The sequence below is a fragment of the Carassius auratus genome, chromosome 31, assembly GCF_003368295.1.
Source record: "Carassius auratus strain Wakin chromosome 31, ASM336829v1, whole genome shotgun sequence".
Classification (NCBI taxonomy): Eukaryota; Metazoa; Chordata; class Actinopteri; order Cypriniformes; family Cyprinidae; genus Carassius; species Carassius auratus.
In genome coordinates, this window is record NC_039273.1 from 25,082,101 (window position 1) to 25,107,824 (window position 25,724).

Genomic DNA, 25,724 nt, shown 5'->3' on the forward strand with positions numbered 1-25,724 from the left:
GTACCTGGAGGTTGACGATGGTGCCAAACTTGCTGAAGTGCTCGTTTAGTTTGCTGATGTTGTTGAGCTCAGGAGGAATCTGACGGATGGCCAGTTTGGTGTTTGCTGAAGAGTAGGGCACGTTCCTGTGAAAGCCGTGGTGGTTGGGTTTGTTGAAGTTCGGTCTGTGGAGCGAGAAAACAAACATGTCAAATGTAAGTAATGAAACCGACTGAGAGATGAAACAAATGGATACTTTATTTGTGTGCACTCGAGTCCCTTAAGAAAGGCTGCATTCATATTCAACTATATGCACCTTTTATGTATCTATTAAACCTCTGAAATATTCATTTGACTTGCCCCTTTTCTTACTGTATGGCTTAATATCAGAGGAGATATCAAATATTTGAACGACTCTGTCTTACTTGTCAAACCAGGGTTTCTTGGCAGGAATGGCTCCATCATGAAGTCCTGCTCCTCTCTTCCTGGAGTCGGACTCTATAACTATCCGAGCACTGTTGGTGTTTGACATTTTCTCTGAAAGAGTTACACACACACAGAGAGGCAGGTAAAGGATGAGAACATCTGTTAGGCTTTATTTATTACACAGGAAGAAAAAAGGGAAAATTCCTGAAGAGCTGGTTTAGCAGGGAGGCCAGAGCTCACGGTTACCTCGAGGGGGCAGATCCACTTCTCCCATGGTCAGACCAATCAGATTGGGCCGCTGAGCGTTGACCCGGTGTCTGTACATGGGCCGTGAGGTCATGCTGGGGGCTTCAGGATTATACACCTCTGGCTCAAATGAATCTGTATATTATAAACAATGACAGGTGTAATTCCATAATTATAAAATAATACTTAGCAGCATTTTTATTTGGTATGTACACTACCATTTAAAAATTTGTGTTTAGAATGATTTTTTGTTTTAAAGAAGGAAATGAATACTCTTATTCAGCAGGGGCAAATTAAATTGTTCAAAAGTGACAGTAAAGACATGTATAATGTTACAAAATATTTCTATTTCAAATAGAAACTTTCTGTTCATCAAAGATTCTTTAAAATACTGATCATGGTTTCAACAAAAATATGAAGCAGCACAACCGTTTTCAACATTGATAATAATCAGAAATCTTTCTTGAGCAGCAAATCAACAAATTAGAATGATTTCTGAAGATCACGTGACAATGAAGATGCTAACAATTTCCCTGTGTCACACAGGAGTAAATTACATTTTAAAATATATATTCAAATAGAAAAGTTGTTTTAATTGTAATAATACTTCACAATATTATTTTTTTTTGTATTTTTGATCAAATAAATGAAGTCTAGGAGACTACAAAAGACTTCATTTTTTTTTTTTATGTATCGACCCCAAACATTAGAATGTTGCAGTTTTGTAATAAGTGAGATAACACAGTCATTACTGCAAAATAATATACAAGTCCATATAAGATACAAGTCCTAATCACCAGAATTTATTAGTGCTGAATGATTGTATATTGTTCCCACATATTCCACGCTTTTTTCATTCAATGATTTCTTTTTAACCCTTCAATTGTAAATTGTTTCATAATTGAATTTCTTCCTTCAAATCTATGCATCTTTACATAACTCCTCATATGCGTCAGTTAATATGTCCAGGTTCAAGCTATGACAGTCCAGTGGAGATGAGTCATCACTGTATTACCGTATCAGACGTGACTCATTCATAAACACTGACCTGACGTGAACAGGGGAGGCGGAGGCTGGCTGATCGGGGGCCGGACACCTGACGTCACTATAGTGGGCACAGAGCTGGTGATGGAGTTTGGTGGGGCGTCCATACCAGAGGGCTGAAGAGCAGGAAGAGGAGGCGGAGGACCTGAAAGACAGAAGAACAGCACATTTATAAAATACACTCAACATTAAACATTCAAATGAAAAGTCTTTCCTGGGAACAAAGCTTTTTCGTGCCTGCTACAGGGGGTAGGCTGGGTGGCATGGTGCCCGGTGGGGGCACAGGTGGTCTGAGGTTCACCGGTTGAGTCAGGAGTGAGTGGGGGGGCGGCAGGCCCGGAGGAGGTGGGCCGTCCACTCCAGGAAGAGGCGGTGGCTGGAAAGGAAGCATGCTGGGAAGATTAACGTCCTCCACCACCACTGGATCACTCCCGTGATCGAAAGGGCACATGTCTCCTCGCATACAAAAGCCCTTCTCTGTTAATTCAACCAAATCAGGATGTTACTGACATAAAGAGGGTTAGTCTGTAATGAACATGATTTCACTGATTAGAGAGTAAAAAATTGTGTACCATCATAGTCACGACAGCGTTTCCTCGGTGGGCCGCCTCTGCCGAAGGGCGCGTGGTCCTGTGGGAACTCTGACCAGCTCTCAGTGGTGCTGTTCCCATGGTGGGTGGGGGCGATGACAGTGATGGTGCTACTGAGGGTGGGCACGGGAAAATGAGTAGAAGGGATGCCGGGTGTGAGAGGTGTAGCGGTGAAGCCATCGGTGGTCACGGCCTCCTGACGTTCTGGACGACTGTGCTCGTATTTTGGCTTTCCAGAATCCCGCTCTAGAAGAGCAAGAAAAGCGTTCAACAGAAGAATGACAGAGTGAGCAATGTAAAAGTTGTGAAAACATGTCTTTTTTATGCAAGCAAGTTTCTAAGTACACTACAGCTAAAAATGGGCAATTTTTTGGGCTAAATTAATACTTTTATTTAGCAAGGATGCATTAAACTGGTCAAAAGTGAGAAACACATTTATAATGTTAAAAAAGATTTATATTTCAAATAAATGCTGTTCTTATGAACTTTCTATTCATCAAAGAATACTGGAAATAATAGGCCTATCACAGTTTACAACATTGATAACAATAAGAAATGTTTAGAATGATTTCAGAAGGGTCTTGTGACACAGAAGACTGGCATCACAGGAATAATTTAAAAACTATAAATGAAAAATGTAATAAAAACATTTATTTTAGTTTGTGACAATATTTTATAGTATTTACTGTATTTTTGAACAAATAAATGCAGCCTTGTTGATTATGAGAGACTTTTTCCAAAACATTTTAAAAATCTACCCACCTTTAAACTTTTTTACTTAAATAAGTAAATAAATAAAACTTTTTATTATTTTTAGAGAGAAATATTTCATGCGATCTCTATTAATATGAATCACAAAACATAAGAACTTACATAAAAAAAATGTAAAAATTGTTTTAGACAAAGCACAGCATAAAGTATTTCATGTGAACTACATGCAGAAAAATTCAAATGTGTTCAAATAAAGCACATCACTAAAGTAAGGTGACGCCTCACCTCTGCTTCTGGAGCAGGATCGTGATCGGGTTCGGTCCCGCTCTCTGTCCCGCTCTCGGTCTCTGTCCCGGTCACGAGTGCGGTCCTTGCTCCAGCTGCGACTACGACTGCGACTGAAACTGCGGCTGCGTTCTCTCCTGCGGTTATAACGTTCCCTGTACGAGTCCCTTCTGGGTGGGTTACGCTCATACTCTCGCTTCCTGGAGCGGTCATCTTTCTTGCGGTCATCTACTCTCCTGTAGATTTCATTCAAATAGAAGAGAATGAAATGAGTATGAGGATAGCTAAACAAGGTGGCTTTAGAGATGTGTGCATGCGTGGCATTTTTAAAGTTCATCTCACCTGCTGTCTCGGCTGTATCTGGAGCTAGACGGAGGACTGTGGTTTATTCTCCGGGAGAATTTCTTTTCTCGATCCTCGTCTCGGCTGGGCTGCTTATGCAAAATCAATACCATCAAACACAAAAGAAAATTTCCATTTTAAGCAAAATTTCACAACGTTCACCATCGTTTAAAAGTTTGGGGTCTCTAGGACTTTACTTTTATATACATTTATATATATTAGGTCTGTGCAAAAAATCGAATGCGATTTTCATGCACATCTCGTCAGTAAAGGCACTCCTGTGATTAGAAGTATCTCCAGCACATGCGTTCATCAAAACGGCATTTATTTGATCAAAAACAGCAAAATTTTAAAATTGGGAGTTATTTTTTTTTTATTTGAATATATTTTAAAATTTAATTTACTCTTGTGATACTAAGCTGAATTTTGAAGATGAATCAGCATCATTCCTCCAGTCTTCAGTGTCACATGATCTTCAGAAATCATTCTAATATACTGATTTGCTGCTCAAGAAACATTTCTAATAATCATTAATGCTGAAAACAGTTGTGCTATATAATATTAAAATCTTTTCTAGCATAACAAATGTCTTTACTGCCACTTTTGATCTATTTAACATGCACTTGCTGACTAACAGTATTCATTTCTTTATGTAAACAGTGATCTTGTGTGCCTGTTTCGTGTCACCTCCTCTCTCTTTGTCTCATCTTTCTCTGTGCGCTGGTGAGTTTCAGTTCTGCTTGCAGAAGTCGGCTGCTCCGGTTGAGGTAGGTAACTCTTTGCATTTACGGCTTCAAAAAGTCTGTCCACAAATGTCTGCGTCTCTGAAAGCAAAAGCAAATTTATGTTAACATCTTCAGAGACTTAGTTCTGGCACCGTCTGTCTTGGAAATGAAGCAGCTGTTATGCAAAGAACCTACGAGTTAGGGGTCTTCACCTGGTTTGAGAAATAACAACAACAAAAACATTATTAAACTACATATATTACAATCATTAATAGAGATGAATTATACCTTTCTGAAGGAATACATCCAACTGGTCAATGCATAGTGCTTTCAGCTCCTTCTCTGATTTATCTTTCTTCACTAAAGCAACCACATATTTCGCAAGAGCAGAAGGGTCAGCGTCACATCTGCCGGACAGACAGATACACTTCAATTACAATGAACCCAAATGATCTTTAGACACACATAAAGATGGTGCAGATCTGTAAATGAAGCCTACAACATCTTTACAGATGTATAATAGATACCACTGCTAATAATTTGTGATTACTAGGATAACAAAGTACAAGAATTATAGTTAATACAATTTCAAACCAACATACAAAAAGAAGAGTCAATGCATTAGACAGTAATCATAAACTCATATATAAATAAAGCCACTGTCATTCAGGAAGATTTGAATAATTGTGCTAAAATCATTTTTTGATGCACAGGGCAGCAGCATCACTTCACTTACATGGGTTCAAGAGTCTTCGACAGCCATGTCTTCAAGGCTTCGAGGTTTTCAATGATCATTTTTCAGAGGAGGGCTGTTTGTTTTGCAGTTACGTCCCTGTGAGAGTCACCAACATCAGAGAGTTTACAGTCTGCTCAGGATGGAGTGTGTTTGTACTGTCAGGCCTCACTCACTCACCGCCCTCATAAACTCCGACTGCGATATCACATGTGACCGTACACCAGCCAGGGAGGACAGCAGGTAACGGGAAGCTTAGACGCGGTCTTCAGTTTAGGACTTGTCTGGCTTGGTTTCTGTGTGGATGTGAACGAACTCTTCACCACACTTTCAGCTCTTTCTTACTTTCCAGTAATGGCGACTGTTTACTCTCGCGGGCAAATCTCGCGATAGCCCACCGCGGCTGCAGCGTGGAGGCAGCATCATCACACACTTTACAAGAATATACTATATTAAAATTGTAGGTTGCTCTCGAAATTTAACTTCTCCACGTTATTTCATTATTACATCGGCTCGAAATTACATATTTCGAGAAACCGCGAAAAAAAAAGACAGACTATACTTACAGTATTTAACACATTGCTCTTATTATATCTTTATTAATGTAATCAGTTATTTTATTTTGTGACATAGGCTTTACCCTTGTATTGTGTACAATAATCTACCTTTTCATTCTTTGTTTGTAATATTATAAAAAGAAAATTGATATCTAACATGGATTTGCATATTAGCTATGGCTTTGTTTCACACAAAATATATTGTAAAAAAATTGATTGCATTGGTGCACAAAGAAGCACACACTGTGACTCCCAAATAAAATTATATAGTGTAAAGAAATGTTCATGCTATCATGTTAAACAATACATAAAGTATTATTCAGTAAAAAAAAAAAAAAAACATACAAACAACTTTTCAACAGGGCTTTAATGATAAATCTTCACGTATAACAAAGCAGTTTCTCTGTACAGATCAAGCAGACATTTAAAACAATCTCTTAAAATCTGTCGTACCTGGAAAGTGCAAAAAAATAAATTCATAAACAGAAATGAAATTCATGCTGTACATTTCAAACTGGATTCATAAATAAGCACAGATATACACACACATCCATTAGTGACGCCTAAAATAAAAGCAGCTCAGTAAGTCACAGGTCTGATGGTTATCTGGTTCCCACAGAAACCGTGGCTGTCCACAGGGGTCACAAAAAGTCATGCTACAGAGTTCAGATCATGGAGTCTAATTTGCATGACGACAGAATAAAAAAGGCACTCCATTCATTTAATTAAAGGAAGAAAAACACATATACATACAAATAGATATGTGAATAAAAACAGCCACCTCTGGGATCTCCCGTTAAAAAAAAAAAAAAAAAATTAAGGATTTAAAAAAAAAGATTAACAGCAGAGATATCAAAGCATTAATTGAGATCTCTTGGTATAACTTATTTCCAAAGCAACCAGCAGATGCAGGGAACTCTTTGTGATAGAAAATGCAACATAAGTTACATAACTCATCCCTATTCAAATTCAGCACCACTTCAAACTAAAGCACATATATATGGAAGAACATACCACACACAAAACATCCTGATAAAGACATCTGCATTTTGGTATTCGTATCTTCATTAACATCTTCATATTACCGATCACTTTTAAGTTTCAAAACAACTGTTCGTAAGTAAAGAAATTAATGTTGTCACTTGGAAGGACATTAGTGTAAGAAAATGAGAACTGAACTAAAAAACTAATTATCATCATGGTGATGATCGCCTCCATCAAAATACCAGTTATTATCACTGTACAAGTGTAGTAATTTTATATATTAACAAATGCAAAAGGTTTCTGAAACAGTTTAAATGAGATCCTTCACAGTGACTACAATAAAACAATTTTGGTGGGCCCAAAACCTATGGGTACTACAGTACATTCTTGTAAGGGAAACGCGTATATCTCAAGCCTTCGGTGAAGAAATCAAAAACTACATATGGAGGAGATGTCAATCAGTAACTGTGAGAATTCTCTAAAAGGCCTGGAAGTTTACCTGCATAGTAAATGGAGACTGCATGGCTTAGAAATATAAAAAGAGGAGGGGAAACAGCGTCTCACTGGACTATTGCATCAAGCTGCATTGGTTCTAGCTGTTCTATGTAGAGCTCGGTTTGGATACTAGGAAGACTGCAGGGCAGCGATTAGCCTGTGGAATGCTTCAATAAGAGTCATCAGAGGGACAAAACTGTATTGCTTACTGTCGTGTCTCACAAAGCCCTTCGAAACTTGTCCTCCTGTGTATCTGTAGTGTTTTATCAAACAAAACAAACTTCAGACGCAACTAATCTAGAAACCAAACTGTAGAATTGGCTGTATAGCGGTTCGCATGTATATGTCCACGACAAAATTCAATCTTGCATTCTTCAATGAAAAAACTACATCACAATTCAAGTAATGAATGACAATATTCAACAGTTACGCACAATAAAAATCAGTGTTTGTCAGTTTCGCTATAAAATGTGTTGGTCTATTGGAACAGAATATGTCATAGGTATTGTGAATTATACTGGTGTGAACCGTCATCCACTTTCCGAGGTCTGTGCAAGAGCAAGACTGTGCAAATAAATAATGCCTGTGTCCACTAATAAAACATCCAAAGTTCTCCTATGAAAGTCATTTAATATGACAAGGCCACTAAGAAACGAATGAATAACTGGACACGTACTACAAAAACACATAAATCCTGACGTGACAAAAACACGCTGTAATGATGCTGATGATGATGGTTATGATTAACTAAAGGGGCGTGGCATATGTGGTGGAAAAACGACAGAGAAGGTGGTTTTCACAGAATCAGACACGTATAGTTAGATGGTGCCTGCACCAGTCCAACTACACGTCTACAACACGAGGGAACACACATCCATTTGACTCACACACACACACACACAGTTTTGCATACAGGTGCTAAAAAAGTCCTTCATATTGTTTCAGCAAGAGGAGAGAGCCATCCTCAAAACTGAAACAATGGTTTTGGGTGATTGACAGGACTGTGGGCCAATCAGGCAGGAGGGGGGCGGGGTCAGGGCTGCTCTTGGGTGTGATACTCTGTTTCTCCAGACGAGATCTGAGTGAGACGTTTACTAGAGCCCCAGAGTTTCCTCGTAATCTGGCCAGAACGCATCTGAGGAACGGAGAGGAGAGGAGAGGGAAGTGAAGGATAAAAGTAAAGAGGAGGTGAACAGTGGAGGGGAAAAAAGGTGATTGATGAGTGCATGTGAGATCATCTGTGCTGGATTCATTTTGAGGTTAGTGCAAAATCAAAATGTTAATTTTAAGTGAAGTTCAAAACAAGAAGATGAGATAAGGATCACTGCCCTGCATCATGTTTGCTGAATGAAATCCAATGCTCGTTTCTTACCAATTTTGGGCTGCTGATTCATCTATCATACTTTCTCACATATGATGCAAATTTTGCAGCATCCTTGTATTTTACAACCATTTGTAAGCTGAGGAGGTGTTGTATTACCCTTAAAACCACCACAGACATAATTCACATCTTCCTTTATCTGTAATCAGGTCAGCTAACAAATATTTGTAAAATTTTCACATGCATGAATTATTCTGAAGACATTATTTGGATTATGGCCATTGTAACACCTGTGGGTGTTTTACTACATCCAAACAGCGACAGAAAATTAAAAAAAGCTTATTTTGTAACCTTCCTTGACATTAAATTGAGTATTTGAAAATAAAAAAAAAAAATAAAATATGAATACTTCTTTTGTCATTAAACCTGAAGCCTTTGATACCTGACTGCGTTAAGAGTTATTTCGGTTAATTAGTTAATTTGAACGGATCATTTAAAAAAAAATATTTATTATTATTTTGTCAAAAATCTGTACAAGATGAAAAATTTGTAATGATATTTTTTAACTCAGCAAAATCAAATGACAACATTATACAGTTTTTTTTTTTCAAGATGCAGGGCTGTGTGATTGTAAGTACTTACTATGTGTGCATACAAACTCTTCAAGTCTGAACTGACATCTTAATACAGAAACATGCTCTAATGCACAAATTGAAAGTGGCCAATTGAATCAGTGTTCTCCATTTTTTCTGTCTGAGGCACAGACTACTTGCACCTTAACTAATCTCAGAACTCAAGCCTGCGATAAGAGTTTATATCAAATATTGTGCGATAATTCAAGGAAGTAGCTATATGTCAAGTGTGCTTAATTTTGACTTACTCAGAAAGAGAAAAGTGATGGCAGAGGAAATGTCATTATAGCACTCCTTATGTCAATGTGGTGAATGAAAATGTACAGTATATTCTCTGAGTAAAACTATCATAATGTAGAAACCCAAATGCTGCTATTCAAGCTAGTGATATTAAAGAGAAAATCCTTGAGAACGCTTTGCATTGTTTGGAATATTAATAAATACCTATGCATTCGGTCACATTGAATTATTTTTTTCTTGTAAACAAAACAAAACAAAAAAGAAGAAAACCATCAAAACAGTTTTACAATTAATCTAGAATGACACTACAAGTTATTTATTCTTACTATTGTTATATGGTATTATTACTAGCAGTGTTAGTATTAACGTGACGGGTGGTTTGGTTTGGTTTGGTTACGACTCTCTACAACTGCTAAGAGAAAACCAAAACCAATATCAACTACTGCACTTCACACAATCACCACTGATTACACATGCTCAGGATAAAAATCCTTGGCAACAGTATCAATGCATTGTTATGTTATTACAATGCTAATTTGTGTATTGTTTGTTTATTTATAGTTTTGAGAACAAACCTCTAAAAAATGTCTTTTTGAACTTTTGAATAATTAATAAAAAAATTTATCTATTCTTTAAGAGGAAGAGTAATTGTTTTAGGTTCAGATTAAACTATAGTCTCCACTTCGATAGCTAAGCGTGTGAAATTGATGTTATGTATCTGGTAAGTGTGTATGTATTTCTCTCAGATGATGTCAGGACTGAACGTGTTCTGGTCTCTGAGATGCAGCAGGCGTGCGGGCGATCGCACACGCAGCGTGTTCATGAGAGGAGAGCCCTCCATCCTCTGGGTGATGTAGTTCCTGAAGGAGTTTTTTACCTCCGCAGGTTTCCCCACGCCCACCACGATCAGCTTGCCGTCATCGAGTCCCACCAGAACGTGAGACTGCTCCTTGGTCACCGACACACAGCGGATGGGCACCCGCATCGCCATCGGGGACACACACAGAGCCAGGCTGCCATGATAACCGAGAGAGAGAGAGAGAGAGAGAGAGAGAGAGAGAGAGAGTTAGGATCAGGTGCAAGAAACAGACCTGCATCCTTACAATCTGACAACATCATTATAAAATGCAATGATAAAAATCCTTAAGCATCCTTAAAGGGACAGTGGACTCAAAGTTTTCCTTTTTTGTTATTGTGAAGAATGTTGGTAACCAAACAGTTTCAGGTCCCCTTTGACGTCCATTGTATATTTTCCATATCCATACAGATTTTGAACAATTTGAGTGTGAGTAAATGGTGAGAGAATTTTTATTTTGGGGCAAACTATTCCTTAAATTGAGTGCGATAGTTGAGTTCCGGATGTAAAAATTCCATTAATGTTCCCATTAGGGTAAAATGTACTTGTCAATGACAGACCTACTATGAGCGGTTAGTCGATGGGAATATGCTTGTGCTACTTTTGCAACTTGTTTTTTTAAAATAATGGTATTTCACAGCAGAATTCCTGGTGAGATTTTCATTCTGCCAAGAAATCAGAGAATCATGATAAGCAAATCATGTCAAAAATCTTTAGTGCCCAACCACTGCCATGAAGCACTGAGAATGGTGCAGAGTCAGTCAACTACTCAAATATCTATATATACAGTATTGTTCAAAATAATAGCAGTACAATGTGACTAACCAGAATAATCAAGGTTTTTAGTATATTTTTTATTGCTACGTGGCAAACAAGTTACCAGTAGGTTCAGTAGATTGTCAGAAAACAAACAAGACCCAGCATTCATGATATGCACGCTCTTAAGGCTGTGCAATTGGGCAATTAGTTGAAAGGGGTGTGTTCAAAAAAATAGCAGTGTCTACCTTTGACTGTACAAACTCAAAACTATTTTGTACAAACATTTTTTTTTTCTGAGATTTAGCAATCCTGTGAATCACTAAACTAATATTTAGTTGTATGACCACAGTTTTTTAAAACTGCTTGACATCTGTGTGGCATGGAGTCAACCAACTTGTGGCACCTCTCAGCTGTTATTCCACTCCATGATTCTTTAACAACATTCCACAATTCATTCACATTTCTTGGTTTTGCTTCAGAAACAGCATTTTTGATATCACCCCACAAGTTCTCAATTGGATTAAGGTCTGGAGATTGGGCTGGCCACTCCATAACATTAATTTTGTTGGTTTGGAACCAAGACTTTGCCCGTTTACTAGTGTGTTTTGGGTCATTGTCTTGTTGAAACAACCATTTCAAGGGCATGTCCTCTTCAGCATAGGGCAACATGACCTCTTCAAGTATTTTAAACATATGCAAACTGATCCATGATCCCTGGTATGCGATAAATAGGCCCAGCACCATAGTAGGAGAAACATGCCCATATCATGATGCTTGCACCTCCATGCTTCACTGTCTTCACTGTGTACTGTGGCTTGAATTCAGAGTTTGGGGGTCGTCTCACAAACTGCCTGTGGCCCTTGGACCCAAAAAGAACAATTTTACTCTCATCAGTCCACAAAATGTTCCTCCATTTCTCTTTAGGCCAGTTGATGTGTTCTTTGGCAAATTGTAACCTCTTCTGCACATGCCTTTTTTTTAACAGAGGGACTTTGCGGGGGATTCTTGAAAATAGATTAGCTTCACACAGACGTCTTCTAACTGTCACAGTACTTACAGGTAACTCCAGACTGTCTTTGATCATCCTGGAGGTGATCATTGGCTGAGCCTTTGCCATTCTGGTTATTCTTCTATCCATTTTGATGGTTGTCTTCCGTTTTCTTCCACGTCTCTCTGGTTTTGCTCTCCATTTTAAGGCATTGGAGATCATTTTAGCTGAACAGCCTATCATTTTTTGCACCTCTTTATAGGTTTTCCCCTCTCTAATCAACTTTTTAATCAAAGTACGCTGTTCTTCTGAACAATGTCTTGAACGACCCATTTTCCTCAGCTTTCAAATGCATGTTCAACAAGTGTTGGCTTCATCCTTAAATAGGGGCCACCTGATTCACACCTGTTTCTTCACAAAATTGATGACCTCAGTGATTGAATGACACATTGCTATTTTTTGAACACACCCCTTTCAACTAATTCAACTAATTGCCCAATTGCACAGCCTTAAGAGCGTGCATATCATGAATGCTGGGTCTCATTTGTTTTCTGAGAATCTACTGAACCTACTGGTAACTTGTTTGCCACGTAACAATAAAAAAATATACGAAAAACCTTGATTATTCTGGTTAGTCACATTGTACTGCTATTATTTTGAACAATACTGTATGTGCATATTTTGCAGTAAACATAGAATATATTGATTAAATGTACATAATCAACATAAAAGATACTGTTGCATTGTATAGTATTACTAATGCTCTGCTCTCTAGATATGATTGCTCTTCCAGAAAATGTCATCTTTCTGATGCATGTTATATGGAAGAGCAGCAGATTATGGTCTCCAGGTTTACCTGTAGAGATCTCTGACAGACAGGAAGCCCTGCTCGCTGCCGATGATGACATGTTCTCCTGAAACACACATGTCTGTCACCTGCTCCTTCAGAGGAGCGCTGCACAGGTGCTTCCCGTTCACAGAGTACAGGTGCAGGGCGTTCTTATCCTGAACACACACACACAACACAAAGAGGCTCGGGTTTACACGGGCACAGAAATGTGTGCAGAGAAGGGGAACTGAACTGTGTTTGATACCTTCAGAGTGGCTTTGCCCTCGACGCAGGTGTGCACCACCAGATGTCCCTCCCAGGACACAGCCAGGTGCATGATGGACACGGGCAGAGAGCTCTCACACGGCGGCCGCAGAGAGCGCATGTACTGACCCCTGCGGACAGTGTGAATGATCACCGTCCCGTCCTGTGACACACACAAACATTTCAAACATCTTTGAACCCGTTGAGAATTCTGGATGTAAATGAGCCATGATTGGCTCACCTTTATTATTTCAAATGAGGCACAATGAGAACTAGACAGTATTTCTGAGTGACTGTGAGAGAGCGGAGACTTACCCGTGATCCAGAGACCGCCACGTCCAGCTCTGTACTGATAGACACACTCACAACTTCATCTGTGTGTCCATACAACACCTGCACTGGCTTATGGGACAGGCCCACCGGAGCACCACCCTACAAAAACAGAACAAATTTAGTTCAGCTTATCAGAATGATTTCTGAAGATCATGTGACACTGAAGACTGGAGAAACGATGCTGAAAATTCAGTTTTGATCACAAGAATAAATTACATTTTTAAATATATTTATTTTAATTTTGAAGACTTTTCCAAGAGAACAGAACAAACCTGCTGTAGCACCTGCCACACCATACAGGTGGTGTCTCTAGAGCCAGAGATCAGGTGAATCCCAAAGTGATCTGTGGCTAGGCACGTTACGATGTCTGAAATAATATAGCCACACACAGACACACATTTACAAAGTGAGCAGATTTGTTTCCTGCAATTCAAGGCTAAATTGAGATCATACAGAACAATCTGGATGTGCCTATTCATGAGGAAGAAAGGCCGTTTCCATTACCCATATGTCGGATGTGCTGCCCCACTGTTTTGCCCTTGATGAGAGACGTCACTCTCAGACTGTTGTCCCAGTGGCCTCCACTGAAGAGCAACTTCCCGTCATGAGACACAACAAACAGCTGAGCTGTGACTTCAACCCCTGGAGAGAACGGCCCAGCTAGAAACCTCTGAGTCCTACAGAGAGAGCGTGGTGGTGCTGTTAAAGGAAGTGCAGGGCAGCTATCAACAGGAAGATGTTAACATCGGTCAGAGAGACTCACTTTACTCCGGCTACGGTCGGGTCTTTGATGAAGGTGAAGTAGTTGGAGATGTTCTTGTCGTAGGGCAGCCAGCCGTGAGTTCCCATCAAGCAGTTCTGGCTCAGCGTTACCTTGATAACACATTATATATGAGAATATCAAAGATTTCATAACAGCCAGAAACCTCAGAGAGCATTATAGACCATGTAGAAGGGCTTTTATAATGCATTTATTTTTAATTAAGGAATTATGCAAAGCCATGCTATTACTGTTAAATAAAATCTGTGATCATGACAATACATTATCAAAATTATGTTATATTTATATAAATATTAAAAGGCTGCTTACCAAATAAATAAACTCAAATAATTGTATTTCATTTATTATTGGTTTAAAATGATTTGAGTCTAAATTATTTTAGATATTTAATATTTAAATAAATGTTATTATTTTCTATAATGTTCTATTTTTATATGTTATCATACTGTGCACATATTATAGGACCAGGGACATCACATGGGTGCTTATAAAATAATTAACTGCAAATCTTTTTTATAATTATGTATTTATTTAAAATTAGTCTATATGTATAATTTATTACAATGTGCATTGATTAATTATGCCCAGGGACATTAATAAAAAAACCTGAGTGGTCAGTAATGTGTATTAGTATCTCACTTATTACATTTTAAATCATATGAATACAAATCTTATATTATAATTATTCTATATATGTTACGGTTGTGTTTACATTATATGAATATTATCTTATATAATAAATCACAATGTGCACCATCTGATTATGAACAATATGACTAGGGACATTAATTAAACAAATAAAAATCTATAATGATAGGGTCTATCCTGATGTCATGCGTCTTGACTAATCAAGGGCAGACTTACCAGAGTATCTGGACTCCCCTGTGAGATGAAAGAATGGGATTGGTTCTTAGGGACAACGGCTTTAACCAGCGGCACATTATCACTGATGCCCTAAAACACAGAGACCAAACTCCATCAGTCCACAGAACAACATCTGGACGAACTCATGAAGCACTGCTAATTCAGTCACCTCAATGAAGAAGGACTTGAGCTCAGTGAGGTGCTCGAATATGTTGAGAGGACAGGAGTCCAGACGGGTTCTCCTCTTCTCCAGCTCCTCCAGAGAGAGACGCACGGGATGGGGCTCCTAAAACACATTAACACACAACATCAGATCAAACAGCAAACTTTGTGTCATCTTATGATCTCCATTCCAGATTCTTCGAACACTGTGTGTGTGTGTGTGTGTGTGTGTGTGTGCTGTACCTTCAGTAACTGGCACGGTGTCTGTCCAAAGTTACTGATCATGCCTTCTAGAGCCTTCCTCTCCTTCTCATCTGTGATGGCGTCCAGATCAACGGCCCCTAAAACAACCACAGACAGTTTCATGTAGCTGCAGATAAAAACTATTTGCATTATAAACTCAGAGATAATGAAGAATCAGCCAGTCATTATCTCAAAATAAACCCCAAACAGGGTGATGAAGACTCTCTTGATATGAAAGAGAAGTCTTCTAGAAGCCTGAAAGGCTCAGTTTTTGTGACATTGATCAGTTGAGACATCATTATCCTGTTTTTCTACATGGCTACTTATGAAATAAATAAATTGCAGACATAAAATACTGATATGAGTTGAAACTGTCATTATGTAAGAACAAATGGAGACCACAAAAAACTAGCACAGATATGTATGAAACAGTTTTTTTTTAGTATTAATATAGTGTTTATAAATATTTTAGATAAATATTTTAGTATAATATTTATTTATAAAAGTGTATTTCTATATTTTTGGTGTTTTTCCTGAGTTTAAGTCACTTTGTTATGATTTCAGTTCTTTTTTCTATTTAGCTTTATTTTATTAAAGATTTACTTTTGGAAATTTAATACTAGTACTGCATAAAGCAACATTTCTATTTTTTTTTTTAAAGTTCGCATTTTCATTTAATATATATTTCAGCTTTATTTAAATTAACAAATAATGTGTACTAAAGTAATCATTTTAGTTTATAATAAAAACTAATTATTTACCACAATATTTAACTACTGAAATAAACTTTGGTTGTTGTTGTTGTTGCTTTCAGATTTAGTTTTAGTAACTTTATTACTACTAAAATACTGGCAAAACTTTTCTATTTTTTTTTATTTTTTACTTTTAATATTTATTTTATTTTATTTTAATTTCCAATAAAACACCAGTTATTTACCACAATATTTAACCACTAAAATAAACTGTTTTGGATTTATTTCAGATTTAGTTTTAGTAACTTTAGTTCTACTAAAGTACTGGCAAAGCAACATTTCAATTTTTTTTCTTCAAGTTTGAGTTTTTCTTTTAATATTTAGTTTTTCTTTTATTTCCGCTTAAATAAACAAATGTGTATTAAAATTTAATCGCTTTAGTTAATAATAACAACACTAGTTTAATGGACATTATACCACACTATTTAACTAATATTTACAGAATGGCAGTTTATAGATCTACAATGTAATGAAACTTAAATGTTTAAATTAGGTTTGGCACAACAATATCTCTTAACGTATGTTATTAAATTATTTTTATAGTGGCACGTACAGTCCTAGCTCAGCAATTGTGGTATTATTACGATGGACAGATCAATGCAACTATTTAAAAATCCATATTATTTACAGTTTTTTTTTTTGCAATGAAAAATAAAAGTTTAAACATTTTATAAGCTGTATTTGTAATAATATTAATACTTTGTCTTCCTCAAGTATGGTGCAAAGGATGACATACTGTACCTTCATATGTGCAGTAATAGAAGACATTGAGGGCCTCCACTGCAGCCGGGCCCCTCTGTTTATAGCCGAAGATCAGATCGATCCATTCATGCAGATGGGCCGACACATACTCGGATTCCTGAACACAGAAACCACATCACCTACATCAAGAAATAACCACACAATCCACTTCCAAACCAGTATTTCTCTAACTTAAGACCGGAGGCGGTCAGTCATCATCAGAGGAATCTGCCACCAGGAGGAGTCTGGGAAAGACTCTTGTGTCGTTCTAGTTTTCTAACCTTTCATGAAGCCATTTCTGACTGCTTCAGGCTTTAATAGGACAGAAGTGGCAAAGGAATTGAGAAGAAGAACAGAAATAGATCCTCCCGTATTCAATTACGCATCCCTCCCTGGACGCTCTGTATTGAGGTCAGTGGGGAAGAGCTGTGATGAGGTCATCAGAGATGGGCTCACCAGGGCTTTGCGGTGCTTGTAGATGAAGTCCTCGGGGGATTTGGCCCATTTAGGCAGGATGACATCATTCACCCTCTCTTTAGAGATCTGCAAGCGACCCAGGTCAAATCCTACAGCGATTAGAGAGAGAATGAGACACAATCAAACACTGGATACTTCAGATTTTGCTGATTTATGGTCATAAATCTGCTTGCAAAGTTTTGACACGGATATGTTTTTAAAAAGGCTGTAAAATGTTGTTGGGGTATTACTGACTCCCCCTTTAGGTTCCATGCAATGTGCCAAAAATCAACTCTGAAAAACAGTAAAGAATCACAAAAAAAAAAAAAAAACAACAACAGAAAAACAGAAAGTTTACTTAAAAGACTCGTCTTCTGATTTACCTAAGGAAAATTCACTGTTCATTTATCTAGGTGAGTTTCACAGTCAAAAAAAAAAAAAGATGTTTATGGTTTAACAGGGGTTTTGGATCTCATTGTGAGCAACTTCTTTTACCCTCCCAAGGGTTTGAGAAGCAGATGACAAAAATCATGTGGGTCAGATGAACCCCTAACAGAATAGAAACAGATTGAAATGTTTCAGTTTCTCTCATATTTGATATTTTTTAGAAACAGAAGTGCATGAAGCCCAAAACACAGAAAGCTCTCTCCTATTCCAGCTCAATCATCGGCTCAACTGCTCTTTATTTCACTCTGCTCACCGTTCTGGTTCTCCAAGAACTCTGGGAAGTAGAAGAATTCTGGGATGAGCTCTTTGACGTCGTTGGGATTGTCCATGAGGGTCTGCCAGGTGCCAGGAATGGAGTGAAACTGACGGTCGGCACAGTCAAACCTGCCAAAGACAGTCAGACCAACTTTATTCATGTAATGAAAACAGGACCGTGTGGTGAGGATGTGACAGAACAGCACTAAACACATTTACACGATTGCCCATGTTTATATATCAATCAATCAATAACCAATCATAACAGAGGCCATCTGCTTGAAGAAATCGTAAGCAGACTCAGGTCAGAAAATGGTCATGAAAAACTGAAATAATCCTATAAAAAAGCCTTTAAATGAATTTCACTTCAGGAACCATTTCTTTTTACAGCATAAATAAAAACCATTATGATTTGGTTGATAGAAAGACACAAGAGTTAGAGAGGAAACCCAGACGAGCATTACCTGCCGCTCTGCAGCTGGATGTGCAGGGATGTGAAGGGTTCGACGCGAATCAGGTAATGCATGACTCCAGCGGCGTTCGAGTAGTGCGTGCCGTAGTGGAAACGGTCTATGGTGCCCGTGGGGTCTTCGAAACTCTCATATCTGCAGAATAAACATCACTTACACACATCAGCTGCATTCACTGCTGACACGAAAGCTATTCTAACTTTACTCTATACCTTGTGAACTGCTTCAATGTTGAACGGGAAGCTACCTTCTAAGAGACCCGTGTTTAGGGTCTCAAACTAAAACTATTAAAAACTAATTTTGGCAACTGAAAAAAATATAAATCTTAGATGAAAAAAGCTACACAAACAAAAAAAACAATGAAAAAGAAATTGAAACATTGCCTTGACAACAAACTGAAACACTAAAATTATTTTATCTAGAAATGGAAATACAAATAAATTAAATAAATCAATAAAAATAAAAAACGGGAACAGCACATAAAATTAGTAAACATTAAACTAAAAACATACAAAAAATATAAAATGTAAAATATAAAATACAATAAATATTATAACAGTATAGTATAAAAAAAATATTTAGTAAAAATAATACTAAAATAATAATTTAAAAGACTTCCACCATGAGTTCGTCACAGTGCATTATAATCAGGATTTAGCCAATTCAAGGTATTTTGTAAAACTGAAATTTCACAGCCTACTATATTTGGTAAACCCTTCAGAGCAAGAGCATGATGACTTAAAATTTCATTTGTTATTACAAACTAAAACTGGAATAAAACTAAAAGGACGGGGACAGAAACACACTTCTCTCTGACGGCTTTGGCGTTCCTCTCGTTCAGCACGGCCACAGGTTTAGAGAGATCTCTGAACACCCGCGGATCGGACAGATCCAGCTCCTCGGACGTATAATCCGACAGGATCCAGGGGAACTAGAATCAGCAGAGAAAGATCAGTCAGGAAGTGAATGAGCGCTGACGTGTGGTTCAGACAGAGGACGGGGCTCTCACCACAGGATACTGAGACAGATCATTATACGTCCGTCCTGCTATAGTGTTCAACTGCATCAGGTAGTCAAAGTTTGAGATCTCCCTGTTCACCCATTTCTGATGAGAGAGAAGAAAGAGTCAGCTCTGAACCTTCAGTGATATACTCTATGTGAAACAGAGCCGCTTCGTGTGTGTGCAGTGACCTGTGTGAGTCCAGAGGCTTCCAGCAGCTCCTGCGGCGAGTGAGTGGCATGAAGAGAGAGAGAGCGCAGCAGCAGCATCCGACTGTACACTTTATTACGCACCTGTCAATCAAACAGATTCAACCAATCATCAGAGACTACAGGAAGAAGGTGGGAAGGTTAACAAATAAAAACGGTTTCATTCACTTACTGTGTGTACACAGACGTCTGCATGTGAAATATAGGGTTATCATAGTTAACTAAAGCTAAAAGCATGAAACAATTGTTGTAGTAGTAGTTCTTTATTTGTATTGCCATGTCAGCATCTAAGGTTATATTCATGGCAACAATAGTTGAATAATACATGAGATACAGAAAACAAAATAAAAACCAAGCAAACACATAAACAAAGCGGTTAAAATTATACAAGATTTTTTTTTTTCAATTACCATATGATAAAAAAATAAAATAAGAAAATAATCCAAAATGTTTTTTGGCAGAATCTGAATAAACGAGTCAACATTTTTTGTTACTTAAAATAAATTTTTATATATATATATATATATATATATATATATATATATATATATATATATATATATATATATATATATATATATATATATATATATATATATATATATATATATATATATATATATATATAAACATTCAAACATAATACAACATAATTTTCATTTAGTTTATTTTGATGTATTAAAATTAAAACTGAATGAAAAATTAATTGTAACTATATAGATGAAAATGAAAAAATCCAAAGCTTCAAATCATGATTAATCAATAATGTTTCACACAAAAATCTATTCTAAACGTACAAAAAAAAAAAAAAATTATATATATATAGGAATAACTGAAACCACATGTATGCACAGATCACATACCTGCAAATATGTGTCACTCATTTAGAATAATCCAAGAAAACTCCAAATTATTAGCATTAAATTGAGGTTAAAAACAAATTCATGTACATTTACTGTACATTTATTCATTTATCATATGCTTTTTTTCCAAAGCAACTTATAATAAAAGCAACTGCAAATTCAGCAGAAAAGTTCAATTCAGTTTTTAAATTCTTAGTGCATGAGACCCAATGAGTGTGTTTACATCTAAAAACAAAAAAAAACAAATATCAGCTGTTTATGAAGCAAGGAGACTGAGAGATTCCCCACCTCCTTCTTGAAGTTCAGGAAATAGCTGGTCTGGTCGATGAGAAAGATCTCCAGAGCCGAGCGCCGGAGGTTGTACCTGCGCAGGTGAATCTCTCTGATCTGAGACAGAGGCCATTTAAAGTCCTGACCTACACCTGAAAACACAGAACACCAGTCTCATCTCTATCCTCATACACTGCTGCACATTCCTCTGTAGCACGTTCTCCTCACCTTCCTCTTTCTCCGTGCTGCTGTCGTAGAAGTAGATGTGTTGTGTGGTGAGCTCCAGACGACCCGGATAGACGTCCACCACCGTGACCAGCTCACAGTCCTCAGAGATCACCAGCTTCTCCTTCTGACCCGCCTCTTCTGAATCAGCCCTTAGAGAAGCACAGCGAGTGTGGTCACATGCACAGGGAATGCTACTTTTGTTCAGTGAAGGTGCAGTAATAATAATTTAGCAAAACATTATTTCAAATTAATGCTGCTCTTTTGAACTTTCTATTCATCGAAGAATCCTGAAAATTGCGTTTAACACAAATATATGAACTAGCGCAACTGTTTCAACATTGATTATAATCAGAAATGTTTCTTGAGCATCAAATCAGCACATTATGATTTCTGCAGGATAAGACTATTGCATTTAATTATATATTTATATGGAAAAAAGTTGCTTTATTGAAATATGTCACAATATTACTCTTTATGTAGCTTTGATTAAGTAAATGCAGCCTTGGTGAGCAAAAGAGCCTTCTTTCAAAACAATAAAAAATAGTAATAATGCAGAAAAACACCTTGACATGAACGTCAAAATATAAACAGATGTAAATCATTTTTATCAAATCCTTTAATTAAAATATAAATTTACCTTTAAAAGATAAAAAGACATTATTCAAGGAGTTTCAAAGAATTTACACCCTTTTTTTACTGTGTGTATCTCCAGTTTCTAAGTAAAAGTGTGTTTCTGTATTTAGCTCCAGTGATTGGCTACTGCTCCTGTCTGTCTAAACTGAGACTCACTGATTGGCTGAAGCAGGATCCTCCTCCAGGAGCTCCAGGATGTCATCCTCCAGATCACTGACCTTCACCTGTTTGACCGCCTCTAACAACAGTGACTCGGCGTTTACCTGCTGGTGCTGCACACCTGAAGCAACACACACAAAACCACCTTACTTCCTATAATGCCCATCACATGATTCCTTAAAGATTGTAAGTGACAGGTTTCGAGTGTATGTCATACCTAGGTTATCTCTCAAGGCACTGGCTTCTTTATGGGGGTCAAAGTTGTAATTCCGCACCAGTTTGAGTCGCATGCGAGAGTAGTTTTCAGCGCTAGAGAGCTTCCAGTGAATGTCCTTCTGCTGCCTGCCAAACACAAACAATCGCATTAAAGACCCTTTTAAAAAAAACAAACAAAAAAAACAATAGCTTTTAATTTGTTACATCCTGGCAAAAACTAATTTTACTGCATTATTGTCATGTGCATGCATTCATCTCTATTCTTTAGCAAAAATAACTGATTTTAATCTAAAAGTCAAAAACCTCCAGTGTACAAACATTGTCCACTCCTGATCTCAGTGACCTTTACAGACAGAAAGGACACTCACTTGTCCACCCAGGGTCCTCTCTCACAGAAGAGTCCTCTGCGCGCCGCTCTCCACTGCCTGAGGATGGCGCTGTTCTGCGTGTGGATCTGTTTCAGCATGCTGTTGTACCTCAGGTTCTCCTGACGCCCTCGGCGACTGAACGGTTCCACAAACTGCTCCTGAGGGGTTTTCAGGAACAGGAAAATGTTTGTGAATTCTGCATTAAATTTGAAGTTGAATTCTACACACCTTTTTTTAAATAACATTTCATTGTTTTTAAAGTCTCTTCTGCTCACAGAGCCTTCATTAATTTGATCAAAAATACAGTAAAAACAGTAATATTGTGGTATATTATTACAATTTCAAAAATTAGTTTTCTAGCTGAATGCATGTTAAAATGTGATTTATTTCTGTGATGCGCAGCTGTATTTTCAGCATCATTCATTTTAATAAAATGAATGCATCCTTGTTGAATGAGCAGTAGATGTTTTGTACCTGAAAGCGTATCTTGCTCTCTCCTCTCTCTCGGTCCTTGCGGTGCAGATTGAGCATGAACGCCTCATAACAGTCCTTCCAGTAGAGAGCCATGTTCTCATGACCCTGACTGAACGTCTCCAGCTCATATTGCTTCATGTAGGGGATGATCTTTCAAAACAGATGCACGAAATTCAGATTTGTAAACTAGAGAGTGAAATGAAGAGCAGAAACCAACCAACTACTACTACTTTGCACTATTAGTTAAACCTATCAGAAATAGAAAATAAGTGAGAGCTTAAATTCACAATTGTCTTCATTTAGTGTCTTACATATTTATCCAAATAGACCCTCCACTCCGGAGAGCTGCAGTACAGCTGGAAGTCCTCGAAGAAGGACGGGCTCCCGTTGGTGTCGGGGAGCGAGGGGAGGTGCAGCTCCATGTACAGGAGCTTGTGGACTTTAGACAGGAGGGTACGGAGGAGAGGCACTAAAAACGAGTAGGTCTCCCCTGTCCGCTCCTCGCTCACGGAGCGCCTGAGGATTTCCTCCACACGGCCCAGAAGATAACAGGCCTCGTCCTGAGAGTCCACCGTCTTCGTCTGCAGGATGCCATTCAGTTTGGCCGTAGCCATCGCACACACCTGCCAGGACGAGGAACCATGGGAATAAAAAAAATTATTTCTAAAAACTGCTGTTGGAGCATGATTATGAGTATTAGTTCAAAAGTTTGGCATTGGTAAGATTTTCTTAATGTTTTTAAAATCATTTGTTTGATAAAAAAAAAAAAAAAAAAACAGTTCAGTTTTATAGTGAAAACAGTAATGTTAAATATTATACAGCTTAAAATAACAGGTTTCTTTTTGAATTAGTACAATTATTCGTGATTAATCGCATACAAAATACATGTGTGTGTGTACTGTGTATATTTATTATGTATGTATATATATATATATTTATTATGTATGTATATATATATATATATATATATATATATATATATATATATATATATATATATATATATATATTAATACACACACATGCATGTATTTCATGTAAACACATTTCAGAAAAATATGTTTGTAAACAAAAACCTTTATTTTGGATAAACGAATTTGAATACAGATTTAAAATGTAATTTATTTCAGTGATCGAAACTGTATTTTCAGCATCATTCCTCCAGTCTTCAGTGTCACTGAAGTGTTCAGAAATCATTCTGATGTGCTGATTTACAGCTCAAGAAACATTTCTGATTGTTCTCAATGTTGAAAACAGTTGTGCTGCTGTATATCTTTGTGGAAACCAAAAGAGTTTTTTTTTTAGATTCTATGATGAACAGGAAAAGCAACATTTATTTGTAACATAATAAATGACTTTACTGTCACTTTTGATCAATTTAATGCACCCTTGCTGGCCCCAGAAGGTACTGTACATCAAGATGCATCCCTAATATGACCTTATGACCTCTCACCTGCGGGTCTTCCTGTGCCATGAACCCGAGCAGCAGCCGTAGTCCCACCTGAGACAGCTGGAGCCACTGCGTCCCGGAGGCGTACCACACCATCAGCCCGTCCATCAGAGTCACCGTGTCCTCCAGAACCCTCTCAGTCCACAGAGCGGGATTCACCAGCCCCTCGGCCTGCAGGAAGTCCTGCACCATGTGCAGAAGACGCACCGCGTTCTCCGTGTGCTGCGGCAGCGTGGCCGTCGTCGCCTCTCGGTTGTCCGTTACGGCCAATTCCAGCATCCTCTCCATCAGACTGGAGAGAAAGACATTAGAAAGAGCATGTTCAGATCAAGTGCTCAAATATCAGCTTCAAATTTGTGTTTTGGTGACATTTAATTAGCACTTCTGCAATGCCATGTTTTGATTGTGTCAGCGTCTATTTTGTGTATACACTGAGGAAAAGCTGCAACAGGCGAACATACAATATTCATTTTATTATTTTCAAACCATGTTCACTTGGATGAACTAATCATTTGCTCTTATGCTGTTCTCAGTCGAATGAAATTTCACTAAACGATATTTGCACTGTAGCTCGTCTACCATTCAATAATCAAAATAATCTTTGCGCTTTGTTACTTTAGATATGAAACAAAATCTTTCAGTTTTGTATAGATTGCTGTATCCGCATCAGTTCAACCTGCGCATGAACTGACCATCTTTTTTTTATTTTCTGCTAATTATAGCAAGAATAATAAACATGAGTAATGCTGAAAGATTCAGTACAACATACTCATGTAAATCACTCTAACAGTGTTTCAACCGCAGGAAGACATTAATAAAACAGCTTGTAAAAAAATGTCACAAAATATTACATTTACCACAGAAAACCATTAAATGACCAAGGCTTGTTAACTAGAACGTTAGGAAAATTAACTCTGGAGAGGAACATTTTGATAAATATATGCACTATATTACATACTCATTCTATTTGACTTTAATATTTAGTGCATGTTTGCATGAACTCGTGGTGGAGCACACACTTGAGTTTGATGTGGTCGACGGGCAGCAGCAGCTCGTTGGCAGTGCCCAGTTTGGTGAGGGCGGAGAACACCTGCCCCCTCTCCAGCCAGGCGGTGTCATCAGACCCCTCCACCCCTCTCCACATGACACACAGCACCATCTCCAACAGCAGACGGGACAACTCCTCCTCCGCACGCTGGGCGACAAGACAGAGGCTTACATCAACAAATCACTTCAAAACAATCTTCCGATTTAATTAAGACTTTCAAAACCAGGTCCATCACTTCTCCACAATTAGATTTAAGGCTATACACTACACCTTTCAACAGTTTGGGGATCGAAAGC

The 25,724-nt window shown here is 37.8% G+C and overlaps 2 protein-coding genes across 9 annotated transcripts in view; both read right to left on the reverse strand.

The window, feature by feature from the left end:
• Positions 1–5,471, reverse strand: part of LOC113050954 (RNA-binding protein 26-like) — a 30,108-nt gene extending 24,637 nt beyond the window's left edge. For 3 of the 5 annotated variants that reach the window (XM_026214444.1, XM_026214443.1, XM_026214445.1), the window contains exons 1-12: positions 5,262–5,471; positions 5,085–5,180; positions 4,637–4,755; positions 4,311–4,447; positions 3,624–3,715; positions 3,282–3,517; positions 2,268–2,531; positions 1,933–2,172; positions 1,700–1,840; positions 652–786; positions 405–516; positions 5–164 (exon numbers count right to left, since the gene is read on the reverse strand). In XM_026214444.1, the coding sequence (XP_026070229.1) occupies positions 5–164; positions 405–516; positions 652–786; positions 1,700–1,840; positions 1,933–2,172; positions 2,268–2,531; positions 3,282–3,517; positions 3,624–3,715; positions 4,311–4,447; positions 4,637–4,755; positions 5,085–5,143 (1,695 nt within the window). In that variant the 5' untranslated portion in view covers positions 5,144–5,180; positions 5,262–5,471. Of the gene's footprint in view, positions 1–4; positions 165–404; positions 517–651; positions 787–1,699; positions 1,841–1,932; positions 2,173–2,267; positions 2,532–3,281; positions 3,518–3,623; positions 3,716–4,310; positions 4,448–4,636; positions 4,756–5,084; positions 5,181–5,261 lie in introns of those variants that run through there. The other 2 variants (XM_026214446.1, XM_026214447.1) reach the window with 2 other exon arrangements.
• Positions 5,472–5,987: 516 nt separating this feature from the next.
• The window catches only part of LOC113050955 (neurobeachin-like protein 1), a 56,106-nt gene continuing 36,369 nt past the window's right edge, over positions 5,988–25,724 (reverse strand). For 2 of the 4 annotated variants that reach the window (XM_026214451.1, XM_026214449.1), the window contains 27 exons: positions 25,400–25,575; positions 24,384–24,672; positions 23,242–23,553; positions 22,931–23,080; positions 22,457–22,614; positions 22,090–22,214; positions 21,870–21,993; positions 21,081–21,229; positions 20,871–21,004; positions 19,702–19,803; positions 19,520–19,615; positions 19,317–19,441; positions 18,505–18,645; positions 18,039–18,169; positions 17,339–17,448; positions 16,883–17,000; positions 15,390–15,487; positions 15,154–15,270; positions 14,985–15,074; positions 14,103–14,212; positions 13,844–14,016; positions 13,612–13,706; positions 13,322–13,438; positions 13,008–13,169; positions 12,770–12,918; positions 10,188–10,323; positions 5,988–8,252 (listed from right to left, as the gene is read on the reverse strand). In XM_026214451.1, the coding sequence (XP_026070236.1) occupies positions 8,151–8,252; positions 10,188–10,323; positions 12,770–12,918; positions 13,008–13,169; positions 13,322–13,438; positions 13,612–13,706; positions 13,844–14,016; positions 14,103–14,212; positions 14,985–15,074; positions 15,154–15,270; positions 15,390–15,487; positions 16,883–17,000; positions 17,339–17,448; positions 18,039–18,169; positions 18,505–18,645; positions 19,317–19,441; positions 19,520–19,615; positions 19,702–19,803; positions 20,871–21,004; positions 21,081–21,229; positions 21,870–21,993; positions 22,090–22,214; positions 22,457–22,614; positions 22,931–23,080; positions 23,242–23,553; positions 24,384–24,672; positions 25,400–25,575 (3,789 nt within the window). In that variant the 3' untranslated portion in view covers positions 5,988–8,150. Of the gene's footprint in view, positions 10,324–12,769; positions 12,919–13,007; positions 13,170–13,321; positions 13,439–13,611; positions 13,707–13,843; positions 14,017–14,102; positions 14,213–14,984; positions 15,075–15,153; positions 15,271–15,389; positions 15,488–16,882; positions 17,001–17,338; positions 17,449–18,038; positions 18,170–18,504; positions 18,646–19,316; positions 19,442–19,519; positions 19,616–19,701; positions 19,804–20,870; positions 21,005–21,080; positions 21,230–21,869; positions 21,994–22,089; positions 22,215–22,456; positions 22,615–22,930; positions 23,081–23,241; positions 23,554–24,383; positions 24,673–25,399; positions 25,576–25,724 lie in introns of all 4 variants that reach the window. The other 2 variants (XM_026214450.1, XM_026214448.1) reach the window with 1 other exon arrangement.